Here is a 20,846-nt window from a genome sequence, read left to right as displayed (position 1 = left end):
AAAGACATAACATAAAACATGGAGAATCTTGGTTTTTACTATTTTTACTCACAAAGGTTAGGAAGCTATCTGGAAATACCTGGGTTTTCTTTGATGAGACCTGAAGACTCTTCACTGATAAATTCCTATAAATATCTGTGGCACCTGTTTATTCTTTCAGCCTGTACTACACCTGGAAGGAAGAATTCCGTGGTTGTCCTCTCACTATATAAAGTAGGACTGACATCTTTCAGTATCAGAAACTCCTGTACAGTGTACTCAGTTTGGGGAAGAGGTCAGTGGTCATGAATTTAAATTTTAATCCTAAATCTCTAGCTTCAACACACTGTCCCAGGCTTAGAATTCCTCACGACCCACAGCCTACAGCCCCCATTCCCTCAGCCAGGAAACCACATTTCTACCCTTTTCTGCCCTACTTATTGTACTCTCCAGTCCCAGAGTCATTATCATTGTCATAGTCATTGTCCCAGGGTCCAGGACAGGCTTATCTGGCTTTTGCTCTAATGAGCGGGTGGGGGGTGGGGGGTGGGGTGGGAGGGGACCTGTATGCTGAATCAGATCTTTTGGAAAGCTTACAACAATAGGAAGTAACAGCCAGAATCCCGCTCCTAGTCGTGTATCCTTAGAAAGCAACTCGGCAATGTTATCTGCGGCAGCAGTACACTGAAAAACAACCTACATGCCCAACAGCGGAGCAAGACTGAAAAGTCCACAGGTTAATTCTGTCTCCTGAGAAATCTCTTAAAGGCAGAATGTCAGCTGTGTTACAAAGCAACAATGCTTATGTTGAACCTGATCTACGATTAGAACACAGTATCTGCATCCAGGGAGTTTTAGACTGATGTGTTCCTTGGAGAGGTGCGGCTTCTGGGCCTGGTGGCTCCCACACTCATCTGTGTGGTCTCATTCCCTCACATCTCAGCCCTGGGACTACTGTAAGGACTCCAGCAGGCACTGCCTTATTATTTCCAGTCTTGTATCTTTCTAGGTGGATCTGCTGCCAGGTGCAACCAACCGTTCCATGAGTTCAACTGTCTAGCCTGGGGTCAGCAAAGGTCCAGATTATAAGTATTTTAGGTTTATGGCCCTAAAAGTCTCTGCCACAATTATTCAACTCTGCTGTGTTACTGCAAAAACAGTAACAGGCAATGTGTAAACAAATTAGTGTTTCAGCAAATGTTTTATTTTCTAAAAATTGAAGGCAGGTCAATTTGGCCCGTAGGACGTCGTTTGCCAACTCCTACTCTCCTTGAACATAAGACCGCTAAGGTAGAGTGGATGTTGTAAGAAACAATACACACATGGAAAAGGAAAATGGTTCTGCTGGGGTGATGGAGTTACGGGTAACTGGTTATAACCATTATTATGCTTATTTTTGTTATTATAGTTTTCCATTAAAATATAAATTCTTAGAAAGTACAAACAATGATTTGAGACTCTTAACTCTGTATTATCCAAACATTCCTTTCTCTTTGCCAGCACAAAATCATAGAGGGGCCAGCCATCCTCCCATCCTCCACAGCCCCAGTCGCCTATCCTAAGTGCCATGTTCCTCTTGCTAATACTCAGGACTTGTCCCAGAAGCAAAGGTACATCTCACCAGCCCCTTCTCCCCAAACACTAGCAAAAACAAAAGCAAAGGGTACTCACTTGAATAATAAGTTAAGACCAAAGAGGGTAAACATGACAGCCATGTAGCCAACGATGCCAGTGGCATAGCTGATTTTATAGATCAGCAGGAACCATTTATAAACCAACCTGGAGAAAGGACAAAAAAATTAGTGTAACACTGACCCAGAAACACTGGCCTAAGAGCCTCTGCATCACCAGAATTCCTTTCTCTCACATTAATGGGGACATCAGGCTCTTTGCTTAGGACTTATATTGAGCAACTTCAGTTACTATACATGGCTGATTACTCCCTCAATTGCAAAACACCTCCACATACCCGGGAGGTATTTTGTATTTGTATTTTGGTAGTTATATTTTCCTGGTCTCAAACCAAGGGAAGAAAAGGGAGCATTAAAAGGAGGTTTCAACATATGTAAAATAGATAGCCAATGGGAATTTGCTGTATGTCTCAGAAAACCCAAACAGGGGTTCTGTATCAACCTAGAGGGGTGGGATGGGGAGGGAGATGGGAGGGAGGGTCAAGAGAGAGGGGATAAATGTATGCCTATGGCTGATTCATGTTGATGTCTGACAGAAAACAAAATTCTGTAAAGCAATTATCCTTCAATTTTTATTTTTCTTTTTTTTAAGACGAGGTTTCAACATCAAACAAAGAATGCCTGCCTAACCTCAGACAACTATGTCATCTCAAATTTAGGTTAGTGGATAAGGAAGTGAAAATCAGTAACTACAGCTATGCTCAGAAGGAAACAGGTATTCTTGTCAGGAAAGAGGATTCAAGGAAAGATGAATAAGAGGTAGAATTAGCTACAAGCTTTTGTAACTGGGCATGGTTATTCTGAATACTGCTTTGTTCTAACCCATAGAACAATAACAAAATGAATGATGTCTAATGAGTTTGCTTCTGAATTTTTTTTCTCCCTTGGAAGAGAAGGGATAATGAAGGAGGCACTCAAAGAATACCTTTATTTGGATGTGTGTGTGTGATAGTAGTGTGGGTTGGGAAGTGGGGGTTGGATGGGGGTATGAGATTCTCCTCAAAGAGGAGCCATGCTCCCTAGGATTCAACGAAAAGAAGTATGGAATCTGGTTGGTTGACTCCAAGAAGGTTCGGAGAGGAAAGACAGTTCCCAGAATGTACCAGAGCCTTTTAAATGCTGTGGACGTAGGTCCCTTTTATCATGGGCCACTGTTCTACCAGCAAGGAGAGCTAAAGATCAACTCAGCAAGTTTGTCTAACTATTGAGAGCCAACGAGGTTACTGTCACTCTGCTGGGCCTCAGGGAAGATGCTCAAGGTCCCTGCTTGGGCCTCCCTGCTGTGGCTAAGCAAGGGTGTAATGACTTCTCAGGTTAGCAAAGGGACCCAAACACTTCGCAGTGTCCACCTTCAAAGACCACAGAAGCTCCACCATCCAGAGTTTGCAATGATCAGCTGGGAGTAAGATACAGTGGAAAGGATATGGCATTTTAGGAGGAACGTGGATTAAGTAATCCCAGATGAGTCATATTAACTTGAGACAAGTTTATTAAGTCCTAAAACAGGAACCCCTTACTACCTTTCTCACTGGATTGTACATAGCCCATTTCCTAGTGTATAAAATACATCATCAATAAATGCTGCATAAATAAATGTGGATGTTTATGAAAGTGCTTTGAAACTGTAAAGCATTACTGAATGCTAGTTGTTAATCATCACTGAAAACTTCTCATGTTATAAACATATTTTCAGTCATTTAGCTAAGATATTTAAATTACCTGATGATGCTTAACATGCTTTATTATATTCTTTCTTCATATTACCCTATATGAGGTAGCAATTATTATCACATTTTTTAGGGATAAAGAATTCAAGGCTGAGAAACATGCAGTCATATGGGTCATATAATTAATAAATGGCAGGGCTGGGGATTTCCAATCCACAGCTATCTGGCTCCAGAGCCTGTACATTTTACGATGGCTTTTAATGTAGGAGACTTTCCAGGTGGCTCAGTGGTAAAGAACCTTCCTGCCAAGCAGGAGATGCAGGTTTGACCCCTGTGTGGGGAAGATCCCTAGAAGAAGGAAATTGAAACCCACTCCAGTATTTTTGACTGGGAAATCCCATGGACAGAGGAGCCTGGCAGGCTGAAGTCCATGGGCTCACAAAAGAGTCAGACACGACTTAGCAACTAAACAACAGTCACAACAAACTGCTGCTGCTGCTAAGTCGCTTCAGTCGTGTCCGACTCCGTGCAACTCCATAGAGGGCAGCCCACCAGGCTCCCCCGTCCCTGGGATTCTCCAGGCAAGAATATTGGAGTGAGTTGCCATTTCCTTCTCCAATGCACGAAAGTGAAAAGTGAAAGTGAAGTCGCTCAGTCGTGCTGACTCTTAGCGACCCCATGGACTGTAGCCTACCAGGCTCCTCTGTCCATGGGATTCTTCAGGCAAGAGTTCTGGAGTGAGTTGCCATTTCCTTCTCCATAATAACAAACTACCATAGCCAGAAAGGAGCTTCTGGATCACCGACTTCACCTTGTAAGTAAACTTTCCTTTTAGAATTAAAACAAACATGTAGAAGAATAGAAGGCCAAGAAAAGGCTGGCAGTCAGTAGAACATAAGAAGCACGGGAAAAAGAGTAAATTTCAAGTTGGAGGTCTCTGGATCATGTAGTCACAACTCTGAGACTGGCCAGTTCCTCTATTAGGCTCTCCTGGACCTGCACACGTGTCTCACAGCACTTACCAACTGCACTGAAACAGCTGCTTTCTTGTCCATCTCCTCCATTAAAACGAGTACTCCTTGAGGGCAGGGACCATGTCTTATTCAGCTCTGTATCCCCAGCACTCAGCACAGGGCCTGACACAGAGCAGGTGCTTGTTGAATGAATGAATGAGAAAATCTCTCTTTTTTTTTCTGTCAAGCATAGGTAAATGACCTCACAAGCTGGTTGGGAGGATCAGATGAGAAATGCATTTGGAAATACAAAGAATTATACAGGAAGGGGCTGCTTTGTGACCAAAGAAGGAAGTATTGTTTGTTATAATTCTCCAGTTTAAATTTGCTGAGATTCATTCATTCAACAAAAATTCAGAGTAGGCTACTATATGCCAGGCCCTTTGGCAGAGCCTGGATATACAGTGACAAACAACATGGATGTCGCTCCTGATCTCACAGTTAGTTAGTGGGGGAGACAGATACTTAACATTTAGTCATAAACTGTGATAAGTTCTGTGAAGGAAAGCTACAGGGCACTAGGAAGAGAATGTGACAGAAAATCTACTTAGAGATCAGAGAAGAGTTCACAGAAGAAAACAACACTTAAAATGAGACCATGAGGACCAGGATGTGCTTACTTATATTGTTAGCTTTTAATATAAACAGACCTTGATGTAAACCATAAGGTAAGCTATAGGGAAATATTTGGGTGGTTTTATTCTGTGAATGGGGCAGGAGATCTCCCAATCAGCTTGTTTTGGTGGGGCTGTATGCCAAGTAATCTTGGCAGATAAAAACTGTAATTTTTTTTTCAGTTTAAGCCCACCCACCTCCCATGCATCCCAATCCATTAGTTTCAGGAAACTTGGCTCCTTCCCACTACCCACTAGTTAAATTCTCACCTTGGGGTTGTCTGGACTAGTGGTTTTCGGGTGGCTCGGAAGGTGACAAAGGCTGTGACAGTGGAGAACAAGATCCAGATCACTAGGAACCTCCACCAGTGCAGCTTCACTGTGAAATAGAGGGGAACAACCCACATCTGAAAGAGGGTCACCATCTGAAACACAAACATAAGCACTTCAGCTCTAGCCAGCTTCCTCTGTAGCTCCATCCACAAATCCAGAGCATATCTTTTGTGTTCCATTTTAGCCTGATCCTCTGTGCGCTTCCAGTTTTGGATAAAAGCATCTCCTAGTGACCCAAGTTAGAAACCCTGGGACTATGCTTGACACGAACCTTTTCCCCCACCCAACTGTTCACTGTACCTACTCTTCGTGAACATGTCACTCCACTGCTTAGAACCCTCTGAGGTCCCCCTTTCTATAGATAAGATCTGACATCCTTAGGCCCGACATCCTTAGGCAGTCATATCTGCCACAATGGAGCTCCAAACTACTGTTTCAGGACCATCTTCTACCATTCCCCATGACTGCAGTCAAGGTGTCCCGCTCTGAGATTAAAACATCCTTCCCACCTGCCTTTCAGCCTGAGAGCACCTCACGAGAGACATACGAAGCTGTCAGTCTCCTTGCTAGACAGAATAAGTCATGATTTCCCAGTGCTCCAAAAGCATTTTCCTTTCTGCCATCATTACAGTGCTTATCTAGAGTATGAGGCTAGGTTCGAATTCATTCTCTACCTTACTGTAAGCTCCTTGAGAGCAGTGATAAGGCCATACTCTGGCCCACGATAGATCCTCAATGAATTTAGATAACTGAGGGGAAAGCAAGACTAGAACCTTAAGAGAGAGGCACATTTCTGTTAAAAGAGTATCTATTTTACTTTCCCTCCTTCCACCTCAGACTGGTTAGCTAAGGTGTTCCAAATGTATAAAACGATTCTAAGTCAGAAGTTGGGACCAACACCAGTCTTCTGCTTCCCCAAGTCTTCTCCTACCCCAACCACCCAACTATCACTAGATGGCACTCTTCTCAGGTGAGTAGCAGGTATAAAAAAGAGTGGGGTGCCATTGCCTTCTCTGAAGATAACTGGCACTTAGAGGCTTTCTTCCTGGTATTAAATGAAATGAAAGAATATATTTTTTAAAAAGGGGGGTGGCTATAGAGAGGACAACAGCAGCTAGCATCCTAAAGTTCCACAGAAGAGAAAACTTTTGAGAAAATATTTACTCTTGAGGATTTCTAGACTAGTGCTGCCTAGTCCAAATATAACATGAGTCACGTGTAATTTTCAATTTTATAATAGCTATGCTTTAAAAAAGTAAAGAGATGCAGATGATCTTAATTTTAATATTTTATTTAACCCAATGCATCTAAAATATTACCCTTTTGACACGTACTCAATATAAATTACCCATGAAACATTTTACTCTTTTTTTTGTGATAATGTTTTAAAATCTGATGTTTTATATTTACAATATATCTCAAAAGAGACCAACCACATTTCAGGAATTCTACTGCTACATCAGACTGGGTAGTGCAGCTTAAAGCATCTTTTTAGTGTTTAGCTACTACTCTTTTATAGACTGCTCTGTGGCAAGAAAAAGCTTTAGTTTTTAGTGTTATTTTATATATTTTAAGAGAGAGAAAGACAGAGGAAGAGAATGGTGACCAGCCACGTTGCCTTCAAGCTTCTAGTGCTGCCTGCCCACTGCTCAGTGAACAATGCAGCCTCAGGACCAGTCCACTGTACAGGAACCTGCAGTTGACGCCCTGAATGAAGCATTCTAAAATATCCTGGCCTTATAAGGAGGGAAGGATAGGGGAAAAGGATAATTAAGGAGTTTGGGATGGACATATACATGCTGCTACGCTTAAAATGGATAACCAAGAAGGACCTACTGTGTAGTACATGGAATGCTGCTCAGTGTTATGTGGCAGCCTGAAAGGGAGGGGAGTTTGGGGGAGAACGAACACATAGGTATATGTATGGCTGAGTCCCTTTGTTGTCCACCTGAAACTATCACACATTGTTAATGGGCTATATTTCAATACTAAATAAAAAGTAATTAAAAAATAAAAATCAGATGGAAAAAAAAATTCTGGCCTTACAAAAAAAAGTGTGGAAGCACCAGGACGTACTAACAAATGGCTCCCCAAATAATGCTCTAGGTGACATTCTAGGAGATACATGGAGGAGACCAGAAAAGTGCATCACAACAAACAACTGCAGATTATTTAAACTAGGGGATAAGGCAACTAGAATCGTGACACTGAAAGTGGGTAGATGAAGGTGGGTGTGGAAAGAAGGGCTGCAGGGTCGTCAGCCTTCATATCATTTACTCTGACAGGCTCATGGGGGTGTTTATAAAGCAGTAGGCCCAGAGACTTGAGAAGAAATCAATCACATGGTCCAGTCATATGTTTTCTCTGAGAAAGAACAGGAATTCTTGTCTACTTCCAGCTTTTTCCAAAAATTTGGCTTTTTACATAGAAACAGCCAGCCTGCCCTCACAGCCTCTTTCCCGCTCCCCATCACCAACAGCAGGTTCTGGTGGGGAGGGGGTGGGTGGGAAGCAAGTTAAGATAATTATCCCCCCAGGAGCTGTAGCTATGCATATTTTGGGTTAGAAACTGGATTTTATTCGTGGTGGAACAAAGATATAGTTAGGAGTAAGTCTGGGCTTCCCTCGTAGCTCAGTTGGTAAAGAATCTGCCTGCAATGCAGGAGACCTGCGTTCGATTCCTGGGTCAAGAAGATACCCTGGAGAAGGAAATGGCAACCCAATCCAGTATTCTTGCCTGGAGAATTCCATGATTAGAGGAGCCTGGCAGGCCACAGTCCATGGGGTCGCAAAGAGTCGGACACGACTGAGTGACTTTCACTTTAGGTTCTTCGAAACAGATGTCCCAGTAGAAGCCCTGCAAACCTGGATTCTAGTTCTGATCTGCCTCCAAATAATTAGGTCACCCCAAGGAGGGTTTGACTTGATTTTCAAAGCCCTTTAAGTTCTAGCACACTAAAGTTCTGTTAGACCTTATCTGAGCCTTGTATCTCAGACTCCCTGGGAGAGTGAAGGCAGTGTTCACTCTCACTCATCCATCAAGTATTTACTGTACATTTAATGGGAAGAGAAATAAACATGACTTCTAGTTCCTTTCTTCAAGGAGCTAACAGTCTAGCAGCAGGCTAATAACAAAGATCAAATCCTTATTTAATGACTCAATAAAACTTTAGACCCTTTCTAAAGAAGAAAAAATCATTAAAGATCAAGTGGACATAGTAGAATGATATAGTGAAATGACTAGTGACTTTAGAATTAAAGATCTCTAGATATGAATCCCAATATAACTACTTTCTGTTACCTAGGCAAGTCACTCAGCTCTGATAGCCTTAGTTTTTTAAAGTATAAATGAAGTTAACAGTATCTACTCCATTAGGCTATACAGATTATGTGTTAATGCATGGAAAACTTTCAGAACAGTACCCAACAAGGCAAGCATTCAATACAAGTAATGTAATAAATATAATGTAAGGATTCAATATGATAGCTCTTTTATTTCAATGGCAGCTTTCCAGGTGGCTCAATGGTAAAGAATCAGCCTGCAATGCAGAAGACATGGGTTAAATTCCTGAGTCAGGAAGACCCCCTGGAGAAGGAAATAGCAACCCACTCCAGTATTCTTGCCTGGAAAATCCCATAGGTAGAGGAGTCTGGAAGTTGCAGAATCCACGAAGTTTCAGAGTCAGCCATGACTGAGTGACCAAAAAAAAATTATTTCAGTGGTAACAATGTGTATAAAACCATAAGCACAGCTGCATAGTAAGCACAGTTGCTTAAATAAATGAGAACTCTTACTATGGCTTCACATGATTGAAAATTCCTAAAGTCACATATATAACGGAGCAAAGATTACAATGAGATAACTAAAATAATCAACATATTAAAAGTGGTGAGGTATTAAGACACTCTCTGCCAGGGAAGTCTGAAAGCCAGATTCTGTTCGGGGCCTTGAAAGCAGCTGCTGGGGTGAGAGCCCAGGTCACAAGGGGCAGGCTGAGGGGCTGGGTGAACACAACAGTTTACCACGGGGAAAATGGTAAGTTACAGTTCTGCCTGGTTAATTTATTTGTGTCTACTGTAGGGCATTCTGCTTAATAAATTAAGTTGAAGGCATTTTTAATGGCTAGCTTGGCAATAAATGGCTGAAAGTTACTCAAAATTCTCAAGACTAATGGCAGGGACTCTGGTGCCATCTGGTGGCAACATTCTGGTTCAACAATTTGTTTAACCAAATAAGATCAAGTGGCCGCTCAGACGGAAAGCGGCTGTCTACAATGTGGGAGACCTGGGTTCGATCCCTGGGTCGGGAAGTTCCCTGGAGAAGGAAACGGCAACCCACTCCAGTACTCTTGCCTAGAAAATCCCATGGACGGAGGAGCCTGGTTTCGATGGGGTCGCAAAGAGTTGGACACGACTGAGCGACTTCACTTTTTTTTATACCTGATGCCTTGAAAGGCACAAAACAAGGGGAAGCCGTGGCCCTAACTTCTCCTCCAGAATCTGGGGTAATGGAACATAAATGCAGGAACTGGGCAGTCATACAAAGCATCAAGCATTGATATGGGAGTTCAGAGGAGAGATGCAGCGGTGCTGGCAGAAGCTGTCAAGGGGAGACTGGCCAGAAATGGCAGTGCTCTGGCTGGTTCTGAAAAGTGAAGACTGTGCAGTCCATGGAATTCTCCAGGCCAGAATACTGGAGTGGGTAGCCTTTCCCTTCACCAGGGGATCTTCCCAGCCCAGGGACTGAACCCAGGTCTCCCACATTGCAGGAGGATTGTTTACCAGCTGAGTCACAAGGGAAGCCACAAGCGAAGCTGGTTCTGAAGGAGGTTTCATTATGGTGTTTGTGCGTGTGTGTGTGTGCAAGCACACATGTGTGTATGAAAGCCATTCATCCTCTTTCCCTGAATCTGCAAATATGAAGCTGAAGTGAAGACCAGCCTGAAACTGACTGACTGTACCTTACTGATTCTTTCAGCAAACATTTATTGAGGAACAATCCCAGCTTCTCTGATCTGGAAGGTAAGAATAGCAACAACCCACTTACCTCTCCACAAGACTACACAGTTGACATGATTATGTTAGATGCTACAGTAAGAGCTAGCTAGCCCTTATTTAAATGGACTTTGTTTAGATTTTTTTTCATCTCAGAAACTGTAATTCATGAAAAAAAAAAAAAAAAAAAGCTGCCAGATTACATCCTTCTCTGGATACTAGCTCCTTTGCCAGAGGCATGTCTGACTTTCAGGATTCCCATCACTTCTTATTTGCCTGTGTTGTGGGGACAGAGATCACCTACTATGCTTGACTGCAGAGGAATACCAAAGATGAAATGAAAACTACAAGTCCAGGTAGCACAACAAAGTAAGAGACTCACAGCTTGAATCAGCTTGAAAAAAGAAATGCTGATAAATGGACAGAGGTCAACTGGAAGGAGGTCTGGGATATGCTCCATAGCTCTGATCAATACTGTCATGAATGATTCAGAAGAAAATACAAAGGATCGCTTATCAAACTGTGAGCTGCACAAAGCTTGGGAGAAAGGAGAGAGGAGCAAGGCAGTGAACATGGAAAATAGAAACAAGATCCAAAATGAATGAAGCTCTTTCCTACAGTTCTTCTAGCTCTACCATTCTGTGATCTGGTAAGCTGAAATGAAGAACCAAAACCTCAGGCTGAAACTTCACCAACTACCCAAGTATAGGATGGGGAAGGAGCTGCTCACATGAAAGAGATCTAGGGGTTTCACCTGACTACAAACTGCCAGGGAATATATGCCAAAAGGGTCATTATCCAAAAGCCAAGGCAACACTATGCTACTTAACTAAGAATAAACCCTGAATGAAGGAGCAAGTAGCTCTACCGTTCTCTGCTCTGTCAAAGAATCCTTCAGCCCTGAGATCTGGTTTAGGTCCACAATGTACAAAGAACACTGATGAAGAGACATGACCATAACAGAGTAGCCAGGATTACAAAGGGTCTGGAAACCAAATCACATAACAAACAGCTGAGGACGCTGGGATAACAGGCCTGGACAAAACTAAAGGAAGGCATGACTATTATCTGAAGATCATTCAGAAGCCCAGCAAGCAAATATAGTCAGCATGGTTTCTGTGACCTGCTAAGACCCCAAGTGGAGAAGGCGATGACACCCCACTCCAGTACTCTTGCCTGGAAAATCCCATGGATGGAGAAGCCCGGTAGGCTGCAGTCCATGGGGTCGCGAAGAGTCAGACACAACTGAGCAACTTCACTTTCACTTTTCACTTTCATGCACTGGAGAAGGAAATGGCAACCCACTTCAGTGTTCTTGCCTGGAGAATCCCAGGGATGGGGTCGAACAGTCGGACACGACTGATGCCACTTAGCAGCAGCAAGACCCCAAGTATTGCTAGAATATTTCAAAGGGCAAAAACTTGGTAGGCAATTATCTCCTACCACACCCCTGGAAAATGGTCAACCTTATCATAAGAAGCAGATATTCCAGTGATAAAAGATGTGCTAGACAGTTCTTTCCTATTGCTGACCTGAAAAAACCTGGCTTTGTCTACCTTCTGCCTCTGGGTCAAATTCTTGTCCCTCAGAGAAGTACAGAGTATATTTACTCCCTATTTCTTATGCATACTCTCCTAATACCCCAAATTATGTCTTTTTCCCTCAAGTCTTCTCCTCCTCAGGTAAAAGTCACTCAAGCGGTCATTTAACAAATACTTGTTGGGCATTTACTGGACACCAGGCTAAGGACTGGGGAATTCAGAGCTGATAAACAAAAGCTTCTCAAGGAGAAGTCTACTGAGGAGAAACAACCATAATGCAGTATAAGAAGTGCTATAATGGAGCAGGTCCTGGTGGCCAAGAAAGCAGAGCAGAAATGCCCCACCCAACGTGGAGGAATTATCATCTCTGTCCTGGGTGGTCCAACAGGTGCAGATGGAGAAAGGCATCATGATGCAGGAACAAGGTATCCTTGAGAGAGTACACAGGTACCTGAGGGAGGTGTGAGAAATGAGCCTAAAGAGGTAGGCAAGGCTCAGAGAAGGCTGATCACACTTAGGAGTTTTTAATTATATTCTGGGGAGAAAAGTTTTTCTCACAGAAAGTGGATTACAACCCTTTACCATCTTAGACAGCATTTTCTAGCCACATTCTAGTGACCCTCTTATTGTCTCGGTCTGAGAAAAATCTATAGTACTTTAAAGATTTCCAGGTAGGAGATTTTGCCACTCATCCATTCCAGGAGGGAATAGCAGTTCAGGAGACAGGAGTCTGAAAAGATACTATATTTGGTAACAGACAGGGATGATGAAAGCTTCTCTTTGGAGATCTTTAAAAATAGGATAGATACTTTTCCAAGCATAGGCTTACTCCTTCCCCTAACATCCCTGAGGGAGCTAAGGAGCAAGTAAGATTAGACTCTGAATAGATGATGAAAACTGAGCTACAGAGAAACCAAACATCAAGTCCTGGGCTAGGCTTCCAACCCAGATCTTCTGTCTCCCGAGTCCTGCCTCCCAGCACTGGTCACCAAGTTAGCGGGGACCTGGAGGAGGCAAAACAACATAGACCAAAGTGGGGATGGTTGTGAAAATACTGAAATCCAAGAAGAGGACATGGGCAAAAGTCATTAAAGGAAAATCTGGGGCGGGGAGGGGTTAAAAACAGAAATGACTTATGGCAGAACTGTCAACAATCTCCTGAAACTTTTGGAAACCTCAAAAAATGATTGAGTACTCTATGGAAAGAGCACTTAACCAAGAACCAGATTTTACATCCGGCACTCCAATACGATGGTCATGTGCTCCTGGCAAATCACATCTGGATTTTGCACTTCATTTTCCTAATCTGAAAAATGGAGACAAACCCCTATCCTATCTTATAAAGCTATTTGAGGTTCCAAAGCAATAACAGATGAGAAAAGTATTTTGTTTTTAATCAACAAATTCAAAACTATAAAGCAGTGTAAGGCATTATTACAGTTGTTGCTGCTACTGAAAAGAACAGTACCTGAAATTTAAATACAGAAAACAGTAGGATTGCTTGTTCCCAAGAGCAGTTAATTTAGACTCTTCTTTTAATCTAAAATTTCTTTTCTTTGAACTCCTAAATTACAGAAAGAAGTTTGATAATCTTCACAGTGAAACCAGTAGATTGGCATACTCACTCATAATCAACCTCATGGCTGGCAACATCCATGCCGCTCTAGGTTCCAAAGTCTAGGACAGTATTTCTCATTATGGATGAATTTTCTCCCCAGGGGACACTTGACAATGTCTGGAGATAGTTTCGGTTGTCACAATCAGAGGGAGGAGACTGTAGGTAGAAATCAGGGCTGGTGCTAAACATCCTACGATGCACCTCATAGCCCCTGAAAAAAATAAAGAATCATCTGGCCAAAATGTTAATATGCTCCCTACCGAGAAACCTGGTCTAGGAGAACAGAGCTAGTGTTTTTCTACTTAGTGGTCATGGGTGCCTGATGGAAGGCTGGGCCACCAACCAGCACTAGTAAAGAACAGAAAATTTCATTCAGTTGGAGAGAAACAGAGCCTTATCAATTAATTCCATCATTTCTTGGCATGCCCTGTGAAGCTCTGACAGCTAACCTCAAACAGCTCATGTTTCTACTACTCAACAACAATCTGAGAGCTTCTCCTTTACACAACATTCTCAAAGGAGTTGTTTTGATTCTTGTTTATTCCCATTCTTTATTCCACAGACATTTTAATGTGTTTAATATGTGTATGTTGGGGTTTTTATGAAATAACAATAAAATTTACTTTTTACATAGATTTGAGTAGCAAAAGAATTAAAAAAAAATTTTTTTTTTGGAGTATAGTTGCTCTACAATGTTGTATCAGTTTTAACCATTATTAATCACCACAGTTTGAACTGTAAACTCATAGCTTTAGCAAGTACCTAAAATCTGTTTAGACAGGGAGAACTTTAGATGCCCCAAGATAGAAAACAAGGACTAACAAGATGGGATATCCAAACAGAACAGCAAGGAATAGAATCCTCAGTCCACAGGATGGTTCAAAAATCTAATCTATAAAGTACAAATCCTAAAAATAAAATCAGAGCAATCTGGGGAAACAGATTGCAACACATATGTCAAAATGCTTATTCCTAATATACAAAAAGCTCTTATAAATCAGTAAGAAATATTCTAAAATAATCCTAAGCAAGGAAAGAAATGTGACTGAACACACCACATGGTTCAGCTGTGAATAACATTTACATGTCACAATAATGCAAATAGGGAAAACTTATTTACTAAAAACTGGGAGGAGCAAAAGTGTGTATGTGATGGGTATAGACGTAGTGGTATAAGATAAACACCACTTTCCATGGCAGAAAGTCAATACATGTTCAAAAGTAAAATTTTATATATGTATATTATTTATTTATATTTATATATATTACATATATATATCAAGGATGACTAGAGATAGGCAGAGGATTGTTGGTTTCTAAACATTACAGAACTACCTGATTTTTAAATTAGATATTTTCACCATATTAGATTTGACAAAGATTAAAAATACTGAGGATTCTCTATATTCTCTTTAACACTGGGTAACAGCACTGTTTAACTTCTGTTGGTGGGACTGTAAATTGCTATAACTTTTGTGAAGGGCAACTTGACAAGATCTATTAATAATTAAATGGCAATTCCACTTGACCAAGAAATTCCATTTTTATTTTATTTTATTTTCCAACAATTCTATTTATTTAAAGTAATACATTTACAGCCCAAATAGTTCTACATTGTACATTTCAGGTTTAACCAACTTCATAAAAATACTTGAGAACAGCTAAATTATTTCTTTGCCCATTCTTCTCTCTCTCTTCTTTCCTGAATAACCTCTTTCAGATACGGTTCAAGGTAGAATTTATCCTCCTCATATTTTGTCCACTGCTCTTTAGGCAGGATCTGCTGCCTCATGCTGAGGTCCAGTGCTCTCTTAATGTGAAACACTCTGTCATTATAAAGGTTCTCAGGAAGCCTTCTTATGGCTTCTTTTACATCGTCATTCTCATATATTGTGTCATCTCGCATTAAGCCCAGTTTATTGAACCCGGCAGCGTTGTAATACCATTTTCGAATACCCTCCAGCCACTTGCTTGATGCTGAAACAGCTGGCCGGCCCGCCATGTTGACCTGACACACAAGAAATTCCATTTTTAATTCTACAAGAATGCTGGCCCAGCTATGCAAATTATTTCTGTAAAAAGTTTACTGAATCACTGCTGTAACTACGATAAACATCACATTGAACAAGTCTATTGGTGCCATTTTTCCAATAGCATTTACTCAGTTCATGTGAGTCTGTGTGTCACATTTTGGTAATTCTCACAATATTTCATCATTATTATTATATTTGTTATGGTGATCAGTGATCTTTGATGTCACTACTGTATCTGTTTTGGAGCACCACAAACTATGCTCATATGAGGTAACAATCAATCAACAAACACTGTCTATGTTCTGAGTGCTCCACTAACCACCCGTTTCTCATCTCTCCCTCGCCTTGAAAAAGTGAAAGTGTTAGTCGCTCAGTCGTGTCTAATTCTTTGCGACCCCATGGACTGTAGCCTGCCAGGGTCCTCTGTCCATGGAATTCTCCAGGCAAGAATACTGAAGTGGGTTGTTATTTCCTTCTCCAGGGGATCTTTCCAACCCAGGAATCAAACCCAGGTCTCCTGCACTGCAGGCAGATTCTTTATTCTTTGAGCCACCAGGGAAGCCCCCACCTCTCCCTGGGTCTCCCTATTCCCTGAGACACAATATTGAAATTAAGCCAATTAATAACCCTACAATGACCCTTGAGTGTTCAAGTGAAAGGAAGAGTCACATGTCTCTCATTTAAAACCAAAAGCTAGAAATGACTAAGCTCAGTGAAAGCTTAATCTCACTGACATGTTAAAAGCTGAGACAAGTTAGGCCTTTTGGTGCCAGTTAACCCATGTGGTGAATGCAAAGGAAAAGTTCTTGAAGGAAATTAAAAGTGCTACTCCAGTGAACACAGGAATGATAAGAAAGCAAAACAGCCATATTACCGTTGACATAAAGAAAGTTTCAGTGGTTGGATAAAAGATCAAGCCAGCCACACCTTTCCCTTAAGCCAAAGCCTAATCCAGATCAACTCTCTGAAGGCTGAGAGAGGTGAGGAAGTTGCAGAAAAAAAGTTTAAAGTTAGCAGTGGCTGGTTCATAAGGTTTAAGGAAAGAAGCCATCTCCACAACATAAAAGTGCAGTTCAGTTCAGTTCAGTCGCTCAGTCGTGTCCGACTCTTTGAGACCCCACGAATCGCAGCACGCCAGGCCTCCCTGTCCATCACCATCTCCTGGGGTTCACTCAAACTCACATCCATCGAGTCTGTGATGCCATCCAGCCATCTCATCCTCGGTCGTCCCCTTCTCCTCCTGCCCCCAATCCCTCCCAGCATCAGAGTCTTTTCCAATGAGTCAACTCTTTGCATGAGGTGGCCAAAGTACTGGAGTTTCAGCTTCAGTATCAGTCCTTCCAAAGAACACCCAGGACTGATCTCCTTGCAGTCCAAGGGACTCTCAAGAGTCTTCTCCAACACCACAGTTCAAAAGCATCAATTCTTCAGTGCTCAGCTTTCTTCACAGTCCAACTCTCACATCCATCCATGACCACTGGAAAAACCACAGCTTTGACTAGATGGACCTTTGTTGGCAAAGTAATGTCTCTCTGCTTTTGAATATGCTATCTAGGTTGGTCATAACTTTCCTTCCAACGAGTAAGCGTCTTTTAATTTCATGGCTGCAATCACCATCTACAGTGATTTTGGAGCCCCCCCAAAATAAATACCATTAGGGAAATACAAATCAAAGCACAATGAAATCCCACTTTTATGCAAAATAATGTGGCTATAATACAAAAAAAAAAAATTGGAAAATAAGTATCGGTGAGAACGCAGAAAAGCTGGAACCCAATATAATGTGAGTTAGAATGTAAAATGGCACAGCTGCTGTAGAAAACCATTTGGCAGTTCCTCAAAAAGTTAAACATAAAGTTACATATGACTCAGCAATTCCACTCTAGGATATATCCAAGAACTGAAAATAAGTGTTCAAATAAAAACTTACACTGAATGTTCATAGCCACACTGTTCAAAACAGCCCGAAGGTGGAAACAACTCAAGTGTCCACCAACTGATGAATGGATAAACAAAATGCAGTATATCCACACAATGGAATATTATACAACCATAGAAGGAACAAAGTACTGGTAGATACTGCAGTGTGAATGAACTTTGCAAACACTATTAAGTGAAAGAAGTCAGGCACAAAAGGCCACACACTGTACGATTCTATTTATATCTAGAATAGGCAAATACACAGAAAGCAGCTTAGTGGTTGCCAGGGTGTGCTGGGAGGGGGGAAATGGGAAGTGATTGCTTAATGGGCATGGAGCTTCTTTTTGGGGTAACAAAAATGTTCTAGAACTAAATAGTGACAGTGGTTGCACAACAATGTGGATATGCTAAAGGACACTGAATTATACACTTTAGAACAGGTAAAATAGTGAATTCTGTTATGTGAAATTGTCCTTAACAAAAATAAAATTCTATTCCATTTCCACATAAAATAGTACCTTAAGATATTTTTATGCCTTGGGCTTTTTTTCTCTTAAGAATAGGAGCAAAAAAGTCCCTAACATTAGCTTTGGAGTTTACAGAATACTTTGCCATGTGATCTTATATAATCTCTACAACACATGAGATAGACATTATGACCCCAGTTTAGAGACAAGAAGAACTGAGTCTCAGAGAAGTACAAAGTCAGATAGCCAGGAAGCAGGAGCACTGGCTAATCAAGTCAGACAGTCTGACTTAGCGTATTTACTGTTGCAAGGCAAACAGCTCCAACTTCTGATAAGCTGGAAAAAGGACAGGAGATGCCATTGTGTACATACATCTTGGAATTTTTCTTCTTCCAAAGTTAGTATTTTAAAGCAGTAAAAATATTCACTGTATTCAAGTTAATCAAAGTTTTAACAAAACCAATATAGATAATTATTGAATAAGAGCAGCATAAAGCAGGACATACAGATTTCTTCTTCCAATTTTCTAAAGATAAGAGTTTAAATTTCTCAGTGCAAGATATGCTATAATGCTAGCATGTCCTCTTACCAACACACTTCAGCATAATGTTTACAGGGCATGGCAATTAAGTAATGAGATGACTGTGCATTTCCTTATACAACTGGCCTCATTAACTTACAATCACATTCCTATTAAGGATTAACTAGTGAATGACACATTAGTGGTTTTCTAACACTCTGATGAGTCCTATGTATGTTCTTGAGAAAGCGGAGGGGTGAGGGTTACCAGCCCAGGCAGAACATCTTCTCATTTTCTACATCAGGTTTTTTTCTTAAGATACTATTTTAAGTAAGAACGTCATTGCTTTTTTAAAAAATACATATGAAAAGACACTGCAGTATATATATATATATGCATCTTCAATTCTTCAGAGATTTTCAAAAATCTCTGCAGATAAGCTAACATTATATAATCATTTCTAAATATAAACACAGAAATGCAAAGTGGGTTCACTTGACATTTGACTTAAGATTTTTCTTAGTTTCTAGGTTCAATTAAACTATCCTGATAATCCCCATTTTATAGAATAGGTATTGTAAGCACACAGGAGAAACAAGTGACTTATCTCACATGGCAGGGTGAAGCCCAACAGGGTCTAGACATTAAGCTCCACCCAGACGGCTTAGTCTGTTGGATGGTGCCTGGTTTAAAGAGCCTTGGTGTCATGTGGTAATTCCATGCACTATGACCTGAAAATACAGATGTCTCTACTTGAGGTACATGACAATACCTGAGGTGGCTACGTGCCAATAATGTCTGGAACATGTGCCAGCTCAAAGGCAAAATTAGTCTCTCTTCCTCCTATGCTTCAGATTATCCTCTGGTTCCCCCGATAGAAATCCTTTCCAGAAGCACAGTCAAAACTATGAAACATGAAACAGAAGATCTGGATTCAAATCATGTCTTTATCAATTAGTTTCTCCTGCATGCCTGAACTCTCTGGACCTCAGTTTGTTCACAGCACTTACCTCAAGGGCTATTAGGAGGGTTAAATGAGATAGTTTAGCAGTTCCCATCCTGTGGGTTACAGACCCCTGGACATCTCTGGCCACATTATAAGAGGTCTAAAAAAGCACATACTAGAGAAAAAGAATTATTTAGGGTTTAAGACTAAAAGCTCTGGAGTAAAACTGTCTGGGTTCAAATAATGGTCTTACCACTGGAGCAGGTTACTTAGCCATTCTGTCTCAGTTCCTTATCTATAATGGGAGGCAACAGTATTCATTGGATTATTGTGAGGATTAAACGGGGTATATATGTAAAATGCTTAGAACAGTGGCTGGCACAGTAAGAATTCAATAAATGTTAGCTATTACTGACATTTACTGAATTAGTAATTGCTATTACCTGAAAGAGATGGGAATACCAGACCACCTGATCTGCCTCTTGAGAAATCTGTACGCAGGTGAGGAAGAAACAGTTAGAACTGGACATGGAACAACAGACTGGTTCCAAATAGGGAAAGGAGTACGTCAAGGCTCCTTGACATAAATAATCATCACCCTGCTTATTTAACTTAGATGCAGAGTACATCATGAGAAACGCTGGGCTGGATGAAGCACAAGTTGGAATCAAGACTGCAAGGAGAAATATCAATAACCTTAGTTATGCAGATGACACCACCCTTATGGCAGAAAGCAAAGAAGAACTAAAGAGCCTCTTGATGAAAGTAAGAGGAGAGTGAAGAAGTTGGCTTAAAGCTCAACATTCAAAAAACTAAGATCGTGGTATCTGGCCCCATCTCTTCATGGCAAATGGAGAAACAGTGGAAACAGTGGAACGGGAGGAGAAGGGGACGACAGAGGATGAGATGGTTGGATGACATCACCGACTCAATGGACATGAGTTTGAGTAAACTCCAGGAGTTGGTGAAGGACAGGGAGGCCTGGTATGCTGCAGTCCCTGGGGTTGCAAAGAGTCAGACACAACTGAATGACTGAACTGAACTGATTACTAATGTATGTGTTTACATATTCTTTCAAAGTATAATTATCATCATGTGGATGCTTGCCAAGTTTTTTATGTTGAAGAAGCGCTGTTATACTTGAAAAGGTTAAATACTTCTACAATAATAGTTATAAAAGAATTCAGTATACTACCTGCCATGTCCTTGTCCAGAGTAGCTGCATTTGTGATTTCAATGTTTTTTAATTTACTGAGGTTTACTTTGTGGCCTAACATATGGTCTATCCTGTTGAATGGGCTATGTGCACTTAAGAAGAACATGTATTCTGCTGTTGCTGGGTAGAGTGTGCTGTGTATCTCTATTAGGTCTAATTGGTTTATAATATTGTTCAAGTCCTCTGTTATCTGTTAGTCTTCTATCTGGTTATTCTATCCATTATGGAAGTGCGGTACTGAGCTCTACAACTATTACTATAGAACCATCTGTTTCTCCCTTCAATTCTGTTAAT

At 41.1% G+C, this 20,846-nt stretch overlaps 2 protein-coding genes across 3 annotated transcripts in view; both read right to left on the bottom strand.

Annotated features, from left to right (window-relative positions):
* RNF121 (ring finger protein 121) overlaps window positions 1–20,846 on the bottom strand; it is an 84,381-nt gene that overhangs the window by 22,791 nt on the left and 40,744 nt on the right. For both annotated transcript variants that reach the window (XM_040258732.1, XM_040258731.1), the window contains exons 4-5: window positions 5,235–5,389; window positions 1,651–1,758 (exon numbers count right to left, since the gene is read on the bottom strand). In XM_040258732.1, coding sequence (XP_040114666.1) covers window positions 1,651–1,758; window positions 5,235–5,389 — 263 coding nt within the window. The remainder of the gene's footprint in view (window positions 1–1,650; window positions 1,759–5,234; window positions 5,390–20,846) is intronic.
* LOC120876728 (cytochrome b-c1 complex subunit 7-like) lies at window positions 15,011–15,464 on the bottom strand. The gene has a single exon (XM_040258753.1). The coding sequence runs from the start codon at window positions 15,450–15,452 to the stop codon at window positions 15,117–15,119; it is 336 nt and encodes a 111-aa protein (XP_040114687.1). The 5' UTR covers window positions 15,453–15,464; the 3' UTR covers window positions 15,011–15,116.

Source organism: Oryx dammah, unplaced genomic scaffold (assembly GCF_014754425.2).
Source record: "Oryx dammah isolate SB20612 unplaced genomic scaffold, SCBI_Odam_1.1 HiC_scaffold_17, whole genome shotgun sequence".
Lineage (NCBI taxonomy): Eukaryota > Metazoa > Chordata > Mammalia > Artiodactyla > Bovidae > Oryx > Oryx dammah.
This window is presented reverse-complemented; position numbering and strand designations above follow the sequence as displayed.

Bases quoted from the DNA above. Each gene is read 5' to 3' on its own strand.
- LOC120876728 (XM_040258753.1), bottom strand. From the start codon at position 15,452: ATGGCGGGCCGGCCAGCTGTTTCAGCATCAAGCAAGTGGCTGGAGGGT.